A 20,975-nucleotide genomic window follows, 5' to 3' on the forward strand; every position below is an offset into this window, starting at 1 on the left:
CCTTAGTTCCAGTGAAGGGAAATCTTAACACTACAGCATACAATGACCTTCTAGACTATTCTGTGCTTTCAACTTTGTGGCAGGCCCTTTCCTGTTTCAGCATGACAATTACCCCTGTGCGCAAAGCGAGATCCATACAGAAACGGTTTGTCGAGATCGGTGTAAAAGAACTTGACTGGCCTGCACAGAGCCCTGACCTCAACCCCATCGAACACCTTAGGGATGAATTGGAACGCCAATTGCGAGCCAGACCTAATTACCCCAATCTCTAATGCTCTTGTGGCTGAATGGAAGCAAGTCCCCTCAGCAATGGTCCAACATCTAGTAGAAAGCCTTCCCAGAAGAGTAGAGGCTGTTACAACAACAAGGGGGGAACCAAGTCCATATTAATGCCCATGATTTTGGAATGAGATGTTCGACTACCAGTTGTCCACATACTTTTGGTCATGTAGTGTACCTTCAGTTACACCAAAAGTTATTTAATCCACTCTGTGTATGTGGAGCTCATTGTGGCCTAAAGACTTAAGGATGGGTCAGCTAAGAATTAAGGATATTTTCCTTTATTTTGACTTTCTGGTCCCATTCTTAGTTTCCCCTCATACCGCCTGTCAATTGTTGTTACTTAACTGGTTACTGGCAGAGATGATAGCCAGAAAACGTTCTCCTTCCTCCGGTCATGTGTTTATTTGTTAGTACTTTCAGTTCATTATTTTATGACGCACTTTGTTACTTGTATTCAAAGAGCTATATAAAAATCAAGTTATTCTCATATAAAATAACAGAAGACCGGTCATGCTAGACCAACTCAGAAGTGAACACTGTAGCACAGAGAATGGTTAATCAATCTCAGTTATTAATAGGTAGCATTGACAGGGACACTTAAATGAATGAAAAAGACAAAATAACCACTATTTTTGAATTTTATTACAAAAAAAAAAATATCAGGATTTTTAATTAACAATTCAACAGTCTACCTATCCAGGATTAACAGAAAGATGGAGAAAAGCGGTGGGGAAATGAGACATTGTGAGGTTCTTGAGCGCCAGTCAGTCTGTACAAACCCCCATTAAAAAAAGGAATATTGATATCTGCTCTGCCCCCCCTCCCAACATATTAAATCGCTCAACAAATAAACTGTCCAAGAAGGATAGAACAGTAGAAAGGAGGAATGGAAGATTATTTGTTGTCACTAAATCTTATAAAATTGCTTAGAAGATACTGCATCATCACTGCTTACTATATTGGTTTAGAAACAATTTAACAGAAAAACAGTAGTTTGCAATTAAAACCCTTTCAACACACACACACACACACACACACCTGGCCGTTGGAAACAGGGGAGTGAGTTGCCAAAGGAATGGAGGGAGGAATGAACCGTCTATCGTCAGGTACGATATGCCCATTTAAATCACGACACTCACGGTCTAATACAAACGCATGGGGGTGCTACTACCTCTATATACAGATCATATAGCGTGTGTGTGTGTTTGCGTATGAGAGAAAGACGAAGGGAAGTGACAGAGCGAAGATGAATTAGAGCGGGGGATTGAATCAACAATGTTTTTGGCAGTGTGTGCGTAGGTGAGACAGTCTGGCGGTGGGTGTCATTCAGTGACGGCGTTTCTTCTTGGCACTGGGAGGCGGGGCTGACGAGCGACCCTTCCTCTTAGCCGACGAGGTCTCCTCCGCGTCCTCATAGTGAGACTCTTTGTCGGCTAGGAGTGGAGGCACGAGACAGACACTCAATACCAAAACATTTGAAACTGATTTCACATTACACGAAGTGTCTCATTATCAAAACACACGGGGACAAAACTGTCATAGGTCAGTGAAGAAGTTCCAATTCACATTGGATAACAAAGTTGTATTATTTTTCAGTGTTTCTATACCATGGACCAGCAAGCGATGGTAGCTCTTGCTTCAGGGATGGTAAGCTAGCCTTTTCCCTCCTTGGGGAGAATGTAGAGTAGACTCACCTTTCCTGGCCTCCTCTTCCAACTCATCCCAGTCTTTACCGCTCTCCTCTTCACTGCCCAGCGACGCACTGTAGTCTGAAATACACACGCACACACTACTAAGTCTCTGTATATTTGTATGTGTGTGTGTGTGTGTCTCTCAACATGACTTGTTACCATTACCGGAGTCCTCGCTCTCTGAGTCATAATCTTCATCACTGTCTTCCTCCTCTACCTCACTCTCGTCTGCCGAGGGGTTAAATGTCCCGTCTTCCCCCGACTCAGAGTCATCCTCTGCTCCTTCCCCCTGAGACAGATGGAGAGAGAAAAATACATTTGTCCAACAACTTAATTTTAATACTGTGTTTTCTATCTTGTAATAATAGCACTCACACACACAGCCCTCACCTCACTCTCCGGGTCTAAGAAAGACCAGCCCCCCTGTTCAAAGAAGCCCTCTGGATCATCCACTATAGTCTTCATGATCTTAGTCCAGTTCAGAGACTGGACCCCCTCTGTGTACTTGATATCACAGGAACTGGAGAGTGAGAGAGGTGGGGTGGAGAGCGAGTGAGGAGGACAGAGAGGAGAGCGAGACAGGTTTTTAAAGTATTTATTTATTTTGAGGAGCAACACTTGGTAAAACTCTACTAAAACACAAACAAATAAAAATCTAATTCCTTTCCCCCCCAAAACAATTTCACAGTTAAAAAAGAGACAAAATCCACAAAGTGATTGGTTGATGGCTACATGACATTTAGCAGACAGTTAATCCAGAGCGTTTTACAGATGTGCTTATATTTTCGTTAATCGGTTGCACAATCTGAAATCAAACCCACGACTTCAGCGTTGCGAGTGCCACACTGCCGTCTGAGCCACACGGATCCAGTCGACTCGAGTCACTCCTTGATGGGGTCGAGTGAGTTGACTGACTGGCTAATAAGTTGATTGGTTAATCCGTGTTTTCAGTAAAGCCAGGGGGTATGTCCCCTGAATTTTTGGGGGGCAGAACAAGGTCCATTTTTGGTGGCCTCTGGTACATTCTAATGCCTTGATTCCATCCAAAATGCACAGCTACATTATGAAATACTTTAACTTTACCTCCCAGATTGGTAATACGAGTTGTAGAAAGACTACAATTAAAATGAATGAAAATGTATGCATTCAGTGTGTTACTTGTTATGGATATCGTCTAGGCCAAGACCTACATGATCAGGACTATTTTCTAAGTAAGAGAACCTTTAACATTAAACCTGTTCTAATGAAATTAAAAGTAATTTAGTTTTACTGCAAAATATGAATTGCCACAATGCTTGTTCTTTAAATGATGTATATTATTGGATCTGTTGCTGTCGACACCTAGGATAAGGAAACCAATGTAATTTTGTAATTTGGGTGAACTACCGCTAAGAGTTTGGCCTGTCAATCACTGTGGGTGGAATTTTCAGAGGGGGCAGGATGTTTGTGAGTCAGAGTTGGTAGGGTTTCAGACCTGTCAATCAATCACTGTGGGTGGGACTTTGAGGAAAGGCAGTAGATTAGTAATCTAGTCAGAAAAACCGGTCTAGGTTAATTGATGTACTTACTTGAGCCACTCCTTGATGGGGTCCAGTGAGTTGACGGGCACGGCGTTGATCATGGTAACCTTCTTGCTGTAGTCCTTGTAGACGATGACCACGTCAAAGTTCTTCAGGTGGAACTGAACACGCTCAAAATGCACCAGCTCCACCTCATCCAGAGTCACCACGAATGGAGGCTGGGGAAGGAGAGAGGAAGGAATGAAAACATGGTACACTGCTGAGATCATGTCCCTTTTAACCTACTGAGGATTATATTATTAGATCTGTAGTAAAATATCTGCCTCAAGGCCCAGCTTGGCTTAAAACACATGGGAGTAAGCAAGCAGTGCTGCTGGCTATATCAGTGAAGGTGTAGTACTACTAGCAGTAACACTAGTACTAGTAGTAGTAATACCAGTACTAGTAGTAGTAGTAACGCCATTAGTAGTAACACTAGTAGTAGTAACACTAGCAGTAGTAACGCTAGTAGTAGTAGTAGTAGTAACACTAGCAGTAGTAACACCAGTAGTAGTAGTAGTAGTAGTAGTAACGGCAGTAGTAGTAGTAACACCAGTAGTAGTAACACCAGTAGTAGTAACACCAGTACTAGTAGTAGCAGTAGTAACACCAGTATTAGTAGTAGTAGTAACACCAGTATTAGTAGTAGTAGTAACACCAGTATTAGTAGTAGTAGTAGTAGTAGTAACACCAGTACTACTAGTAGTAGTAGTAGTAGTAGTAGCAGTAGTAACACCAGTACTAGTAACACCAGTACTTACATATCTGTTCAATCTAACCCTGGAATGTAATGAAATTCCGAAAATCGGGAAATCAGCATTTGTCCTACCACTTTTGAAAGGAGGAGATCCAACTCTTTTAAATAATTATAGGCCAATCTCAAAGCTGTCACCCCTGGTGAAAATACTTGAAACCCTTGTGAGTGAACAGCTAAAAGAGTTTATTTACTAACTCTATTTTATCAATGTACCAATCTGGCTTCAGGAAGACGCATAGGGCAATTACAGCAGCCATGAAGGTTTTAAATGATATCACTGAAGCCCTTGACAAAAAACAGCACTCACTTTTTTATTGATTTCTCTAAGGCTTTTGATACAGTTGATCATGCTATATTAAGGCAGAGATTGTCGAGTGTAGGTCTTTCAGAGCATGCAGTTGCATGGTTTGCCAACTATCTGTCAGATTGCACTCAATTTGATGGGCTTATGTCTGTTAAATTGTCTGTCTTTAATGGTGTGCCCCAAGGCCCTGTACTTGGTCCTCTTATTCACTATTTATATAAATGATTTAGACAAAAATGTCCAAAATGCGCAACTTCATTTTTATGCTGATGATACTGTTATTTACTGTTGTGCCTCGTCTCTTACAAAATCAATCCAGAACTTGCAAACTGCTTTTTATACTGTTTAACATACCTTGTGTCAATTGAAGCTTATCCTCAATACTGACAAAACTAAACTAATGGTGTTTTCTAAAGCAAGAAATAGACCTCTGAATCTTTCCCCTATTACTACCTGTCAGGGCAAGAAGATTGAGGTTGTAACCTCAAAAATATCTTGTTATTTTAATTGATGCCGGCCTCTCATTTAAATTGCATATTCAACAACTTACAAAAAAATTGAAGCTGAAATTGGGATTTTATTTTAGAAATAAGGCCTGTTTTTCTTTTGAAGCCAGAAGGAGGCTAGTATCAGCTACATTTATGCCTTTACTAGACTATGGGGATATTTTATATATGAATGCTTCCACTCAGTGTTCGAGGTCAATTGACACCCTTTACCATGGCACTTTGAGATTTATTCTAAACTGCAAAACCCTTACGCACCACTGCACTTTGTATACCAGGGTTGGCTGGCCTTCTCTAGTCACTCGTAGGCTCAGTCACTGGTATACTTTTATTTATAAAGCCATTTTGGGTTTACTACCTTTTTATTTGGGCATTTTTATTGTTCAGAAATGTGGTGGGTACTCTCTTCGTTCGCTGAACTTTATCCTGCTAACTGTTCCAAATGTCCGAACTTAATTCAGTAAAAGGGCTTTTATGTACTCTGCGCCATCGTCTTGGAACGCCTTACAAAATACTTTTAAACGGGAAGAACTTGTCTGCAGACTTGAAGCTTTTGTTTTAGATGGGTGAAGCATTGCCTTGAGCACATCCATGACCTGCATGGAAATGGTGGAGTATAGTGTCATAGTCAATAATAACTGAAACATTAATAATACCTTAGGTGTAAAACAAGCAAGCAAGGTAAAACAAACTCATTGGTTTTTCCCTGCTCGTGAATAATAATAATGCTCAATGGATTCAATTTTTTTTCCCCATTAACCCCCTTTGGTTGAAGGATACTGGTTACACACACACACAGGATGTGTACCAAATGGCACACTATTTCCTATGTGTATTGAACTACTTTTGGTTATAATGTAGCAGTACTAGCAGCGGGAGCAGCACTAGTACTAGCAGCGGGAGCAGCACTAGTACTAGCAGCGGGAGCAGCACTAGTACTAGCAGCGGGAGCAGCACTAGTACTAGCAGCGGGAGCAGCACTAGTACTAGCAGCGGGAGCAGCACTAGTACTAGCAGCGGGAGCAGCACTAGTACTAGCAGCGGGAGCAGCACTAGTACTAGCAGCGGGAGCAGCACTAGTACTAGCAGCGGGAGCAGCACTAGTACTAGCAGCGGGAGCAGCACTAGTACTAGCAGCGGGAGCAGCACTAGTACTAGCAGCGGGAGCAGCACTAGTACTAGCAGCGGGAGCAGCACTAGTACTAGCAGCGGGAGCAGCACTAGTACTAGCAGCGGGAGCAGCACTAGTACTAGCAGCGGGAGCAGCACTAGTACTAGCAGCGGGAGCAGCACTAGTACTAGCAGCGGGAGCAGCACTAGTACTAGCAGCGGGAGCAGCACTAGTACTAGCAGCGGGAGCAGCACTAGTACTAGCAGCGGGAGCAGCACTAGTACTAGCAGCGGGAGCAGCACTAGTACTAGCAGCGGGAGCAGCACTAGTACTAGCAGCGGGAGCAGCACTAGTACTAGCAGCGGGAGCACTAGTACTAGCAGCGGGAGCACTAGTACTAGCAGCGGGAGCACTAGTACTAGCAGCGGGAGCAGTCCTCGCAGCGGGAGCAGTCCTCGCAGCGGGAGCAGTCCTCGCAGCGGGAGCAGTCCTCGCAGCGGGAGCAGTCCTCGCAGCGGGAGCAGTCCTCGCAGCGGGAGCAGTCCTCGCAGCGGGAGCAGTCCTCGCAGCGGGAGCAGTCCTCGCAGCGGGAGCAGTCCTCGCAGCGGGAGCAGTCCTCGCAGCGGGAGCAGTCCTCGCAGCGGGAGCAGTCCTCGCAGCGGGAGCAGTCCTCGCAGCGGGAGCAGTAACCGTCCTCGCAGCGGGAGCAGTAACCGCCCTCGCAGCGGGAGCAGTAACCGCCCTCGCAGCGGGAGCAGTAACCGTCCTCGCAGCGGGAGCAGTAACCGTCCTCGCAGCGGGAGCAGTAACCGTCCTCGCAGCGGGAGCAGTAACCGTCCTCGCAGCGGGAGCAGTAACCGTCCTCGCAGCGGGAGCAGTAACCGTCCTCGCAGCGGGAGCAGTAACCGTCCTCGCAGCGGGAGCAGTAACCGTCCACGCAGCGGGAGCAGTAACAGTACTAGCAGTAACAGTACTAGCAGCGGGAGCAGTAACAGTACTAGCAGGCACTCACCCATTCAGTGGTGTTACACAGGGAACTGGAGGTGGGCTGCAGCAGACAGGTACTCCTGTAGGGTGCGCCCTGGAACCTGAACACACACAGTAATGTCCTCTAACATTAACTTCAACAGTTTCATACAGTTCATTATTGAACACCCAACTCCGTGCATAAAGGAAAGAGTCACCCATCATATGATGCAAAACTCGGCCATCGCTCAGATACAACATGAAATGTCCACGGGAATCAATATAACAACGCTCAGAGGCACAAAAAGTATACAAAATGTTTCCTTTAAATACTCACACGCTTTCTCAAAATGTCCTAACCCTTACCATGTCCATATCTCTCTCCACCTTCCCTCTGCATCACTCCTCCATCCATCCATCCCTCCCTCCACCCCTTCCTCCCACAATACACACGTTTTCTCAAAATGCCCTAACCCTTACCCTGTCCATATCTCCCCCCCTCCCCTCATAACTCTCCTCCACCCCCCCCCCCCCCCCCGTCATACCCGAGGTCTCGGAAGGGCACTTCGAACTCCAGCGCCTCCTTGGTGAGGGTCTCCACCTTCTCGATGAAGTTCTTGAAGGCAGACTTGAGCTTGTGTCTCATCTCCCTCTCCATCTGCTCGGCGTACAGGTCGTCGCGGTCGTGCATGTGCTGGTGCTTGCCCAGGTCTGTGGTGATCTCGCCCACCTAAGAGGAGATAAGGTAGGATGAGACAATGTATTACGGTAAGATAAAACATAGGATAACAACTTCATTTAAATTCATATTTACCTCTGTGTAGAACTGAACGTCTGTGTGACGCTTCTTACCAAACATGATGGCGTTCTGATGGAGGACGAGAGGGGTGGGATAAGTCAAAATGGACGCACAAACACATCTAAACTAAATCAAGACCACGCCAAGTGCCACAGGGGAAAGCATAGACCCAAATACCCACAGCTTGATTACCAACACATAGAAAGTCAGACATCTTGTACTTAGCCTAAGGTTACACACACCTTGAGGTGGAAGTGCAGTACGATGATCATTTCTCCGTCACAGGGCTGGAAGAGGGAGTGTTTAATGTTGTTGTAGAGAATGTCCACTTTGTCCCCACGGACGGACGTGAAACGGAAACCTGGACAGACAGACATGTTATTTACCAGGTTCTGTCCTGATAGACATACATGTTTACCAGGTTCGTTGAGGCTGGAGGGTCACTTTTTGTCCTACTACACCCCACTTTGCTTACTTTTTAGAGAAAAATTTGCTTCCTACGACTGATATGTAGTTGTCTCACCTAGCCATCTTCAGTTGAATGCCCTAAGTCACTCTGGATAAGAGTCAGCTAATATGACAAAATGTTGATTGAGAATACACAGCATTCTTAGTCTTTACAGCAACGCTGTGATCTGGGATGAACCTCAACCATTTCTCCCTTTCCCCTCTGTTCGTTCCTCCACTCCTCTCTCAATTCCTTGTTAATGGAACCCTTTCCTCACCGTTGGTATGGGCCTCCAGCGACCCCTGCATCCTCTTCTGGGCGATGTTGGGTCTGATGTAGAGGTCTTTGAGTTTGGGGTTGGAGCGGTTCAGGTTGATGACCAGCGAGTCCTGCTTGACGATGCCCTCCTTCTCCTTCTCCTCAGCCTCCCGGGTCTTATAGCGCTTCTGCACTTCCTTGATGATGCGGAAGGCGTTCTGGAGGTTAGTGGACGGGACTGTTGGGTCGCCAGGCGCCTTGAGGTTCGACGCCCGGTACGTACTGAGGGTGGGGGGGGTATGAGCAGCGTCAGACACAGCAGCAGGTGGATAAAGATGGATACAGCACACACACACAGACTATCAGTCCATCTGCTTGATATTTGACAACAGTGAAACATGCAGTACATGGGCACTCAGTCACATTTCCTCTCACATTTCTTTGACAAAGGTGGCATCAGGGTTGGGGAAGATGTTGCCCTCGTTGCGTCCCAGAGAGCTGCCGGGAACATAGAAGTTTATCCTCAGGTACGTCCAGTCTCCTTCCACCGACGAACTGATGTTCTAGACAGAGAGACACAGCAATGTAATTTTCCCCCCTAAAATAGGTATAGTCTCAAATTTGGTCAAATTGTGATTAGTGTCTGTGTGTGTGTGTGTGAGGTACCTTGATGGTAGCGATATGGAAAGGGGTGGCAATACCGAAGACAGGCATGACAACCGTCTCATATTTCTTGTCGATGAAAATCTTCATGTCTCGAACATCTTTCTCTCGAGGCATCTGAGAGCCGTTCTTGTAGGAGACATTGGACTTTCTGGACCTAGAAGAGATAGAAGGAAATACTGCACTTAATTCATTGGTGACGTCACACATTTTTGGAAAGACCATCTACATAAACATAGGGAGTGAGTGAAATCCGGAATTATTTAAATCATGTAAATGTATCTGTTCTAGTCGTTTTCTACGAAAGATCATTTAGACAAACATAATACTATAAACATCAAAATAATTCTCTCTCGTTCTTCCACCTCCCCCCAATCATGTAGATTCTACCAACTCTCCTCCTCTGTTCCATTCCACTCCTTTAACTTCTCTAGGATAGGGGGCAGCATTTTCACATTTGGATGAAAAGCATACCCAAATTCAACTGCCAGCTACTCATCCCCAGAAGCTAAGATATGCATATTATTAGTAGATTTGGATAGAAAACACTCTGAAGTTTCTAAAACGGTTTGAATCATGTCTGAGTTTAACAGCACTTATTTAGCAGGCGAAACCCCGTGGACAAACCATTCAGATTTTTATTTTGAGGTCACCCTTTTCAATGGATTTTCATTGGGAATCCAGATTTCGAATTGACCTTCTTGCAGTTCCTACCGCTTCCACTGGATGTCAACAGTCTTTGGAAATTGGTTGAGTTTTTTTCCCTTTGTGTAATGAAGAAGTACGGCCATCCAAAACGAGGGTCACTTAAAGTGTACTGTTTGTTAGAGGCGCATGACCAGAAAGCTAGCTACAGTTCGTTTTAAATCCTGTATCACAGATCATCCCATCTTCAATTTTATCAATTATTTACGCTAAGAAATACCTAAAGTTGTATTACAAAAGTAGTTTGAAATGTTTTGGCAAAGTTTACAGGTAACTTTTGAGATATTTTGTAGTCACGTTGCACAAGTTGAAACCGGTGTTTTTCTGGATCAAACGTGCCAAATAAATGGACATTTTGGATATACACTGCTCAAAAAAATAAAGGGAACACTAAAATAACACATCCTAGATCTGAATGAATGAACTATTCTTATTAAATACTTTTTTCTTTACATAGTTGAATGTGCTGACAACAAAATCACACAAAAATGATCAATGGAAATCAAATTTATCAACCCATGGAGGTCTGGATTTGGAGTCACACTCAAAATTAAAGTGTAAAACCACACTACAGGCTGATCCAACTTTGATGTAATGTCCTTAAAACAAGTCCTCAGATAATAGCATTGTTTGCTTTCGCCGAAAAGCCTATTTGAATTCTGACATGTTGGCTGGATTCACAACCAGTGTAGCTTTAATTTAGTATCTTTCATGTGTGATTTAATGAAAGTTAGATTTTTATAGTAATTTATTTGAATTTGGCGCTCTGCATTTTCTCTGGCTTTTGGCCAAGTGAGACAGTAGCGTCCCCCCTAAACTCAGATTTTTGGATATAAATATGAACTTTCCCGAACAAAACATACATGTATTGTGTAACATGAAGTCCTATGAGTGTCATCTGATGAAGATCAAAGGTTAGTGATTAATTTTATTTCTATTTATGGTTTTTGTTACTCCTCTCTTTGGCTGGAAAAATGTCTGTGTTCTTCTGTGACTTGGCTCTGACCTAACATAATCGTTTGGTGTGCTTTCGTCGTAAAGCCTATTTGAATTTTGACATGTTGGCTGGATTCACAAGTGTAGCTTTAATTTGGTATCTTTCATTTATGATTTCATGAAAGTGATTTTTATAGTAATTTATTTGAATTTGGCGCTCCGCATTTTTACTGGCTTTTAGTCAAGTGGGACGTTAGCGTCCCACATATCCCAGAGAAGTTAACTATTACCAGCCTCCTCTCATTTTGGTCACCCATCTCCCTCCAATTATTATACCATCATCCCATCTCCTCTTCTTTTCCCCTCGTTCACTCACTTCTGGACCTGTTGCTCTCCTTTCTGTTCTGTCAGACGTCTCTTGGCCTCCTCGTTCACCTGATTGGCCAGCTCCTTCTGGTGAGCCCGCCTCTTCTCCTCCGCCGTCATCTCATTCTGACCAAACAAATAACAGTTTCTCACATTCTTACCAATCAAAAAGGCAGCATTTAATCTCATACACAGAAACTGAGATGGTTTAAGTATAGTGAATTTCTCTCAAGCGCACACACACACACACACACACCCTAGTCCTGTCCTGGAGTAAAGCTTGTCCACGCGCTCCCTTTCCCAGTAGTTCCTCTGCATCATCAGCATCTTCCTCATCATCCTCCTCCTCATCGTTCTGTCAAGAAGAAACAAATCGTATTTTGGGGGGGGGGAGGGGCTAAACTGGATAGTTTTGGTCCTGGATGCTGATTGGCTGAAACAGCATTTCAGACAAAACAATCAGACAATATACCACAGGCCTTGTTGCTTAAATATAAACAGTTACGAGGACATAGAGCCCTAAATAAACATAAAAATATTTTAAATAGATATGCATCTTTCAGGGTTTGTGAGGGACAGAGTGAATCAAGAAGCAGAGAGACGGCGGCCATCTTTCGTACCTTTAGGAAGATTCCGACGTTCTTTATCTTCTTCTTGACCGGAGTGAGAACTGTCGCTGGATCATCCTTCAAGATATACATTTTAAGTGTTTCTTTACTGCCATCACTGAGCTAATACAACAACCCAAATGTGATTGATAGAAAACTGTTTGACAGTCACTTTTAAAAAAAAGTTTGAAGTATATCCCCTGCCCCCCCTCATCCTTCCATCCCCTGCCCTTCTTATCTCCTACCTCGTTGATCTGTACGGAGTCTCCTATGAACAGGGCGTATTTCTTCTGCTCCTCCTTCTTCCCCTCCTTATTCACCAGGTCAGCGAAACCAAGGCTGATGCTCAGTACCATGCCTGTAAAACACACACACGCAACACACAGGCAACACACAGTTACGAAAGTGTCCGCTCTACACACCATTTAAAATGGCCTCTGTATGAGACACAAAATACCATGTCTACAAAGTATCCTACTTATATTCAGTAAAACACCTTAGTGACTTGAGTGCTCACCTTTCTTCAGTTTGTACTGGTTCTTACTGTTCAGGACCAGGGAACCCTCTCTGAACTCTATTCCCATGGCAAACCTACAGCAGGGAGAGGGGACGCACAAAATCAACACATGATACATACTCTTGTCCTCAATAGGCTTGGGCAGTTTACCGTAATACTGTATTTACCAGCCAGATTGGCAGGTGGTCACACAGAGCATTTGGGAGCAGTATTTTCTTTTTTTCTTCCCTTAATACAAAACCCATGTTAAAAAATTAAATAAATGAGTGTCAGCTCTGGAAGAGAAAATATCAAACCTAGTGGTGAAAGCAGGTAGTGGGGTCTGTGATTAATCTTCACTATAATTTCTTTCAGAATAAAATGTGGATGGTAAAATAAGGGCATTCACCAGCTACTGTGGCTGGTGGACCAAATGTACATTTCCCACCCTGTTTGAAAATAGCCACGGGATGGTATTTTCCAATACCGTTGAATCTATTTCTTTTAAGTTTAAAATAAATAAATGTGTATATCTTTAAGTAAATACCTGCAGTCAAATGTAAACAAATTGCTGCACAAAACTAGAGACAAATAAGGTTTTTGTGCATATGGAACATTTCTAGGATCTTTTATTTCAGCTCAACACTTTACATCCTGAGTTTATATTTTTGTTTAGGTGTAGATATCTTATAACTATTAATTATCTAAAACGTGCTAAATGCTCTACAGTTGTGCATTTGCTTTGACAATTTAGTAGCTAGTTAGCCATCTAGCTAAGTGGTTAGCTTCTTCCAAAATCAAGCTTGAGTTGGTATCAGCAGAGAATCACTTCCTGGATCAAGAGCCTTGCTGTCTAATATTTGTTGTGTGAGTGCAGCAAACTAAGTAGCATTTTCGAGTTACTTGTATAAGTGTATTAACTGGGATGTCTGTCCTGCAAATACTTTAGATAAGAGTCGCAGACTGTATATACAAGCTCCCAGTAATTTATTGGGTAAACCACCAACGTGTCCGCATCACTGTGCCTTCTTTTAATTTGTATTATTGAACTAGGCAAGTCAGTTAAGAAAAAATTCTTATTTACAATGACGGCCTATCCCAGACGATGCTGGGCCAATTGTACGCCGCCTTATGGGACTCCCAAACGGGGCCGGATTTGCTGCAGCCTGGATTCGAACCAGGTACTGCAGTGACGCCTCTTGCACTGAGATTCAGGGTGACCACATAGCCTACAGGTGACCACATAGCCTACAGGTGACCACATAGCCTACAGGTGACCACATAGCCTACAGGTGACCACATAGCCTACAGGTGACCACATAGCCTACAGGTGACCACATAGCCTACAGGTGACCACATAGCCTACAGGTGACCACATAGCCTACAGGTGACCACATAGCCTACAGGTGACCACATAGCCTACAGGTGACCACATAGCCTACAGGTGACCACATAGCCTACAGGTGACCACATAGCCTACAGGTGACCACATAGCCTACAGGTGACCACATAGCCTACAGGTGACCACATAGCCTACAGGTGACCACATAGCCTACAGGTGACCACATAGCCTACAGGTGACCACATAGCCTACAGGTGACCACATAGCCTACAGGTGACCACATAGCCTACAGGTGACCACATAGCCTACAGGTGACCACATAGCCTACAGGTGACCACATAGCCTACAGGTGACCACATAGCCTACAGGTGACCCGCCGTTAGTCAGCACATCCACCAACATTTTTGGGGTGTGCACCAGCTCATGCTTTTTATTAGACTGCAAATACTCTAGGTCAGAGACTGTATAAAATGTACACAATGCGCTCGTTAGCATTTAGTTATCATTCTCTATGGGATTTTACATGTACTTGTTAGCATAGCTAACCTTTGGATTGAAGAGGATCAGTGGGGTTTGAAAACAGTGTCCTTTGTGTTCATTGCCAGTATTACAGAATATCCCAGAATGGCACAAGGTCAGTACGAAGGTATGACAATCTGGATTACCGCCCAAGCATAATAATCAATACGAGGCCATGTGTGTGAGAAGGTAAGTGTGTGTGTCCTACCCTAGGTTCTTGGTGAATTTGGCCGCCAGGTCAGGCTTCTCCTTCTTGACGTAGTCCAACACAGCATTGTACACGTCGCAGATCTTTACACCTACAGAGAACAAGGTAAGAGAAAAAATTTGAAATAAAGTCAGGTTACGTAAATCATGTGTACTCTACCCCGTAAACACAAACACCCTGCATCTCCCTTCCATCCCTCACCGTGTTTGAGCTCTTTGAGCAGTTCCTCTTCCACCTGCAGTAGGAAGCTGTAGTTGTCCTGCATCTCCTGTGGGGGGTCCACCATCAGGGTCCGGACCAGATTGGAGCAGTACGATTTGTAGCGGATCCCCATGGCACACGTGATGGCCCCAAAGTGCATGTGGTTCTTATCGCTGAAGAGTTATAGCGGCGTTATAAAAAAGGTGTTATAACGTCTTATAAATGAGTCTGCTGTGACAGGTACTGTATGCGTGATACAGAAAGAAGTTGGTCTTTATCATTAAAATGGGTCACATTTTGGCTTAACCTGTTAATTATTTTTATTGTTTTGCATGTAGGTTGAGCACTGAAACTAAGTTAAAAAAATATACATCAGTGGGGACGGTCGCTGAAGACGTAGCCATGGAAGTGTTAACTCAAAATGACAACGACTAGGTTCCAGTTGAACAACGTTTACTTCACCGTACTACCACAGTACATCGTCACCATTACACTCAGGACAGGTCCATCAACTGAGACTCCTGTGCAGGCGCACTAATAACAGAGTGATAGCACCATAATAACAGAAATATAGGGATACTTAAAACATGAACATAACAGGAAGCAGCTGTTTACCTGACGACACTGAACTTGAGGCTGTAGTTGCCCCCACTCTGAATAATGGGGGGGTAACACATCTCGACTGTTGAGGGGTCTGCTCCCCCCAGGTACTTCTTCTCCTCGATGGCCTTCTCCACAGACTCAGCAAGCTTACTGTGGCGCACCTTCTGTTAGGGAACAGAGGAGAGAACACATTCAGGAAACAATGCTTTGTTTGTCATCTTGGGGACAAAATTAGATGATTCAAAACTATTTGGACATAAAGTCTAGATCTTAAATTGGTAGTGGGTCAGTCTGGCCCAATTTGACTGCACCTGTCTGAATGACAACAGTGGCTTTCCAAGATGGCTATATCATATGAATGTGATTGCTGGGATGTTGCACCAGTCTACGGGCATTGTAGGAGTGGATAATGAGCGTGACTACAAAGCCTACCTCATCTGCGTCCACGATCTCCATGACCCGCTCCTTGAAGAACTTGGAGTAGACGTCGCTGGTGACGGCAGCAGCCTTCCTCATCAGAGCCAGTTCCCCATCCTCCTTCACGGCAATGGTGTAGGCTACCACCGCACTGATGTCCACCTGGGGGAAGGTAAGAGAGCGGGAGAGATGGAGACAGGGAGAGCCCATAAGGATTGTGACCTGTTGCAGACCAATAACTAGCTACATGCGGGTCTCTTTTTAATGCAAGACTGCCTCCCGCCACAGACAGACACCAGCTACCCACCATTCTGCAAATTGACACCACATGGAAACAATAATATTTTACTATCAACCCATCTCACCCCTCCCTCCTTCCTTCCTCCCCCAGTCCCTCTTTTCCCACATTCCTCCTGTCGCTCACCTTCTCCAGGCCCTCGGCAGTGATCATGTCGTTCCAGCTCTTCATGTACTCGCCAGGGAACTTGTCCTTGCTGAACACACCCACAGTCTTGCCCTCCCTACTGGCCCTGATCGCCTCCACCATCTTCTCAAAGTTAACCTTGTTGCTCTCGTTCTGAGGGATTTTAAAGCATTATCCTTCAGCTCAAACACATTGACATGAGTGCATGCACTCACACACACTCTTTCAAACAACATTCACACCAACTTCTTGTGCCACACACATTAAAGTACTGTACTGAAATGTGAGAATACACATTGAAAGTGAATCTGGGATAGAACATCCCGAGTCTACCAATCAACGCTTACCTTTTCCCTGACGAGCAGTGTGATTGGTGGAACCCCGTTGGCGTTCTCATTGCCCTTGGTTACAGCCACCTGTTTAAGGAACTCCACCTTCTTTTTGCTGGCCAGGAAGATGATCTTAGACTCACAGAACACCATGATGGTGTCTGTCAGCTCATAACCAAACAGCCATGTCTGGAGAGGAAGGATGAGAGGGTATATGAATTACTCCATGCAATATGCTTATGCTGGAGTGTAAACTACCGAGGTTTCTTCAGTACAGAAGCCATAACACATACAGTGCATTCTGACCACCTTCCCCCCTTTGTTACGTAACAACCTTATTCTAAAATGGATTTAAAAAAATTTAACCCTCAATCAACACAAAGCAAAAACAGTAAAAAACTGAAATACCTTTTTACGTAAATATTCAGACCCTTTGCTATGACTCTAAATTGAACTTAGGTGCATCCTATTTCTATTGATCATCCTTGAGATGTTTCTACAACTTGATTGGATGTGATTTGGAAAGTCACACACCTGTCTATATAAAAAGGTCCCACAGTTGACAGTGCATGTCAGAGCAAAAACAAAGCCATGAGGTTGAAGGAATTGTGTTGAAGCACAGATCTGGGGAAGGGTCCCAAAAATTGTCTGCAGCATTGAAGGTCCCCAAGAACATGCTGGCATCCGTTCTTAAATAGAAGAAGCTTGGAACCACCAAGACTTCCTAGAGCTGGCCGCCCCAGCCAGACTGCGCAATCGGGGGAGAAGGGCCTTGGTGTGGGCGATGACCAAGAACCCGATGGTCACTGACAGAGCTCCAGAGTTCCTCTGTGGCGATGGGAGAACATTCCAGGAGGACAACCATTTCTGCAGCACTCCACCAATCAGGCCTTTATGGTGGTGGCCAGACGGAAGACACTCCTCAGTAAACGGCACATGACAGCCCACTTGGAGTTTCCCAAAATGCACCTAAAGGACTCTCAGACCATGAGAAACAAGATTCACTGTTCTTATGAAATCAAGATTGAACTCTTTGGTCTGAATGCCAAGCATCATGTCTGGAGGAAACCTGGCACCATCCCTATGGTTAGGCATGGTGGTGGCAGCATCATGATGTGGGGATATTTTTCAGCGGCAGGGACTGGGAGACCAGTCAGGATCAGGGAAAGATGAACGGAGAAAAGTACAGAGATATCCTTGATGAAGTCCTGAGCGCTCTGGAGCAGGTTCTCAGACTGGGGTGAAGGTTCACCTTCCAACAGGACAACAACTCCATGCACATAGCCAAGACAACACAGGAGAGGCTTCGGGACAAGTCTCTGAATGTCCTTAAGTGACCCAGCCAGAGCTCGGACTTGAAACTGATCCAGAGAGACCGTAAAATAGCTGTGCAGCAATGCTCCCCATCCAACCTGATAGAGCTTGAAGATCTGCAAAGCAGAATGGGAGAAACTCCCCAAATACAGGTGTGCCAAGCCTGTAGCATCATACCCAAGAAGACTTGAGGCTGTAATTGCTGCCAAAGGTTCTCCAACAAAGTACTGAGAAAAGGGTCTGAATACTTATGTAAATGTGTTCAGTTTTTACATTTGCAAACATTCCTACACCTGTTTTGGCTTTGTCATTATGGGGTAGTGTGTAGATTGAGGGGAGAATAAAAATAAAAAAAATCAATTTTAGAATAAGGGTAATGTAACAAAATGTGGAAAAAGTCAAGGAGTCTGAATACTTTCCGAATGCACTGTACTTGTAAATGTGCAGACAGTTTTCCCTGATGAGCTCAGTCAGGATTAACTCCTGGATAGGGTTAAGTCCACTGAACCCCACTGGTTTTACCTGCAGGGCAGTGGATTTGGCATACACTATCTCTTCGTCCACCCCAACGGAGACCACCATGGCATCCACTTTGCCAAACTCATCTTCTCCTTTCTAATAGAGAAAAAAATAGATACTTGTTGATTAACATAGAAATGTTTCACATTGTTCAAGCTAAGTCAACCAGTGAGCAAAAAGGTACAGTTAGCCACAGTTGTGGTCGACACGTTGCTTGTTCTTTTTGAGTGCAGGTGATAAGTATGAATACATGGAAAGTTAGCTAACCAGTTAAGAACATATTAGCTAAAGGTGATAAGTATATATATTGCCATATCTCAATGAAGATTGAGAGAAAGTTGCTAGTGAACTACTGGTTGGCATTCAAATGCAGATGAGATCAATCCTTGCGCCCTCAAAAGAAAAAAGTGCATGCAACAAATCACTGCCTGCTTGGCGCGATGTTAAGCTAGTTAGCTACAGTAGCATGCTAGCTTGAAAATGTCAAACTTTGATGTTAGTTATGTGGACAAGAAGCAACTAGCTAGCAATTTCTGTCAAAACATTCCATGGTACTTTCTGACAACGTATTTTGGTGGCAATTCTAGATGTGCATCTTCAAAATGAATTAATATTTTGCTGGACTGGCAACGAGCTAAAGTGGTCGTTCGACAAAGTGCCAGATATGGCTGGTTAGCTAGTTAACTATATATTAGCATAGCTAACGTTAACAGCCTGCTTCGTGGATAATATACAATGAATAATAAGTGGCCATGTTGTAACTATCATTTTTAGGATGTGTAATGTCTCCTGAATGTATTCAATCTACAAGTGTTTCATAACTACATGTAAGTCTATATAATCAAATGTATCATTGCTGTTTGCGCTACTGTAGCAACAAAACCAACCACGGCACTCACTCATGCTGAAAACAAAGTCAAAAAACGCACTTTAAAAACGTGGCTCCCCACCGGGCCAGCATCCAGAACATGCTTTTACTAGTTTGATATACAAATATTTATATCGTGCTAATTACCTTCCAATTGCCATATAATCGCTTGATTCGGCGGTAATACGCTTCCTTGTCCAAGTTTACCGCCATAGCGAGTATTTTACAGCTTCAAACTCCAGCTCCTGGCTTCTCAGAGCAGCACAGGCCGGATGAGTGTGGTTGCTGTTTTCTCGCACTTTCCACGCCTTGAAACCTATATCAAAAGAGATGTTTCTTTACTTCTCGATATATACACGGTGGTTAGGTTCAGTTCTCCTCAAGATGTGCCTCTATGGTTGATATATTACCTTTTTTTTGTATATATTTTTAAAATATATATATATATTAAAACACACCCGTTTTGTTAAAAATCGATACAAATATAAAATTCATAATTTTTCTTCTGATTAATAATTACGTAACATCTAGCTGTTTTGTTGCCCACACTGGTGCCAAGCATAAACGACTCGAAATAATGAATACCCTTCCCCCTTCTCAGTTTTCCCCCTCCCCCCCGTTCTTACAGTCTGTCGGGCATGTTGATGTTTGATAGGTCAATTACCACACTCGCCCCTATAATGGCAACCACATTATTTTGATAAAATAGCGCCACGTGTTTATAAAATGCTGGTGGACTAATTTATATGCCACACGTGGTTTGCTTATGTTTTTCTCTTGACCCGTGCCTTGATTTCTATCTTTATTGAACGTACATGTTTATTTTTATATCAGTGTATAAAATCGTTTGATGGGGGTTTCTATTTGGGGTATTTCATGCATATTGTTACCAAAGACAGTACTCTTGTGTTGTTACACATAGTGTATCATTTATTTGTTTAACATTGCTCGACAGCGCCTCCCAAGTTACATCTGAAAACCCGCCTCCGTCGGATCGTGGCTGTGACCATGCGTTTTTTTTCCCGCCACTGCATATTTTCCCGCCACCTCCAGAATTCGAAATTGCTGACACGTCACGCTGGAAACAAACGTATATTTAAAACAAGTTTTTGACATCACTGCAGAAACCTCTTCTCCTTCCCGCTGAAATGGGATGTGCAAGGATGGCTCTTTCAAAAAGTGATTTATCATGATTAATTAAATTTTCTGCAACTTTTCCCCATTTTCTTCTTATTTTTACCTTTTAGGGATATAAACCAAAACACACACAAATCTTACCTAATGATACATAAAGCATTATTTTTTCCATAAAACATTTATGATCATTAGTTAAAATTATTTACAAAAAATAACCTTTTCATTAATTTCCTTTTTTTTTTTTTATATATACATTAACATGTTAATGTCCTTTTTGTTCCACATGCATAATGTAGTGATGACAACTAGTAAGTGATAATTCACAACCCATCATTTCCCTTTCACTAATGCAATGCCAAGTAAATATATGGTGCATGTGGTAAAACCATAATATAATTACTATTGAATTGAATTTATATTAAATATTAGTGAATGGGGATGTCCTTTCTCGTAATTACATTTCTATTGTTAAAATACTAATTTCTTTATTTGCCGTCTTCATAAAGCATCTGAGTAGAAGTGCTGATCTAGGATTAGTTTAGCCTTTTAGATCCACATTATCCACATCAATCACATATGATGGGGGACCTGATCCTAAATCAGCATTCCTACTCAGAGACACTAAAACATTTAAAAATA

General features: G+C 43.4%; 3 protein-coding genes across 6 annotated transcripts in view; 2 read left to right on the forward strand and 1 right to left on the reverse strand.

Moving 5' to 3' along the window:
• LOC129835641 (uncharacterized) overlaps positions 1-20,975 on the forward strand; it is a gene marked incomplete at its 5' end in the record, with an annotated part of 390,259 nt that overhangs the window by 111,680 nt on the left and 257,604 nt on the right. The gene's annotated exons all lie outside the window — the stretch shown is intronic.
• On the reverse strand, positions 903-19,842 carry LOC129835680 (FACT complex subunit SPT16-like). 4 transcript variants are annotated; one of them, XM_055901408.1, is made up of 26 exons: positions 19,826-19,842; positions 19,347-19,515; positions 18,335-18,427; positions 16,517-16,687; positions 16,170-16,322; positions 15,761-15,907; positions 15,341-15,492; positions 14,726-14,898; positions 14,525-14,615; positions 12,477-12,550; positions 12,205-12,317; positions 11,972-12,037; positions 11,608-11,706; positions 11,362-11,477; positions 9,348-9,501; positions 9,117-9,244; positions 8,701-8,963; positions 8,218-8,336; positions 7,991-8,044; positions 7,722-7,906; positions 7,223-7,298; positions 3,542-3,711; positions 2,364-2,493; positions 2,133-2,262; positions 1,977-2,051; positions 903-1,715 (listed from the first exon to the last, which is right to left on the reverse strand). In XM_055901408.1, the coding sequence occupies exons 2-26, from the start codon at positions 19,410-19,412 to the stop codon at positions 1,609-1,611; spliced, it is 3,105 nt and encodes a 1,034-aa protein (XP_055757383.1). In that variant the 5' UTR covers positions 19,413-19,515; positions 19,826-19,842; the 3' UTR covers positions 903-1,608. The 4 variants fall into 4 exon arrangements, with proteins under 4 accessions (XP_055757383.1, XP_055757382.1, XP_055757381.1 ...); XM_055901407.1 differs by lacking the exon at positions 19,826-19,842 and adding an exon at positions 19,658-19,783; XM_055901406.1 differs by lacking the exon at positions 19,826-19,842 and adding an exon at positions 19,610-19,783.
• LOC129835806 (uncharacterized protein DDB_G0271670-like) lies at positions 3,734-7,163 on the forward strand. Its single transcript, XM_055901585.1, has 5 exons — positions 3,734-3,744; positions 3,885-4,319; positions 5,964-7,015; positions 7,065-7,087; positions 7,152-7,163. Exons 1-5 carry the CDS (start codon positions 3,734-3,736, stop codon positions 7,161-7,163), a joined length of 1,533 nt encoding a protein of 510 aa, XP_055757560.1.

This window comes from Salvelinus fontinalis, chromosome 36, assembly GCF_029448725.1.
Source record: "Salvelinus fontinalis isolate EN_2023a chromosome 36, ASM2944872v1, whole genome shotgun sequence".
NCBI classification, from domain to species: domain Eukaryota; kingdom Metazoa; phylum Chordata; class Actinopteri; order Salmoniformes; family Salmonidae; genus Salvelinus; species Salvelinus fontinalis.

What these genes read in the sequence shown, in the direction of transcription:
- LOC129835806 (XM_055901585.1), top strand. An exon ending in GTTCAATCTAACCCTGGAAT is followed by an intron (nt 4,320 to 5,963) that starts GTAATGAAATTC and finishes ATAATGTAGCAG; the next exon opens with TACTAGCAGCGGGAGCAGCA. An exon ending in CCGTCCTCGCAGCGGGAGCA is followed by an intron (nt 7,016 to 7,064) that starts GTAACCGTCCTC and finishes CAGCGGGAGCAG; the next exon opens with TAACCGTCCTCGCAGCGGGA.
- LOC129835680 (XM_055901408.1), bottom strand. Translation starts at nt 19,412, where the DNA reads ATGGCGGTAAACTTGGACAAGGAAGCGTATTACCGCCGAATCAAGCGA. An exon ending in CTGCCGAGGGCCTGGAGAAG is followed by an intron (nt 15,908 to 16,169) that starts GTGAGCGACAGG and finishes ACCTTCCCCCAG; the next exon opens with GTGGACATCAGTGCGGTGGT. An exon ending in TACTCCAGGACAGGACTAGG is followed by an intron (nt 11,478 to 11,607) that starts GTGTGTGTGTGT and finishes TTGTTTGGTCAG; the next exon opens with AATGAGATGACGGCGGAGGA.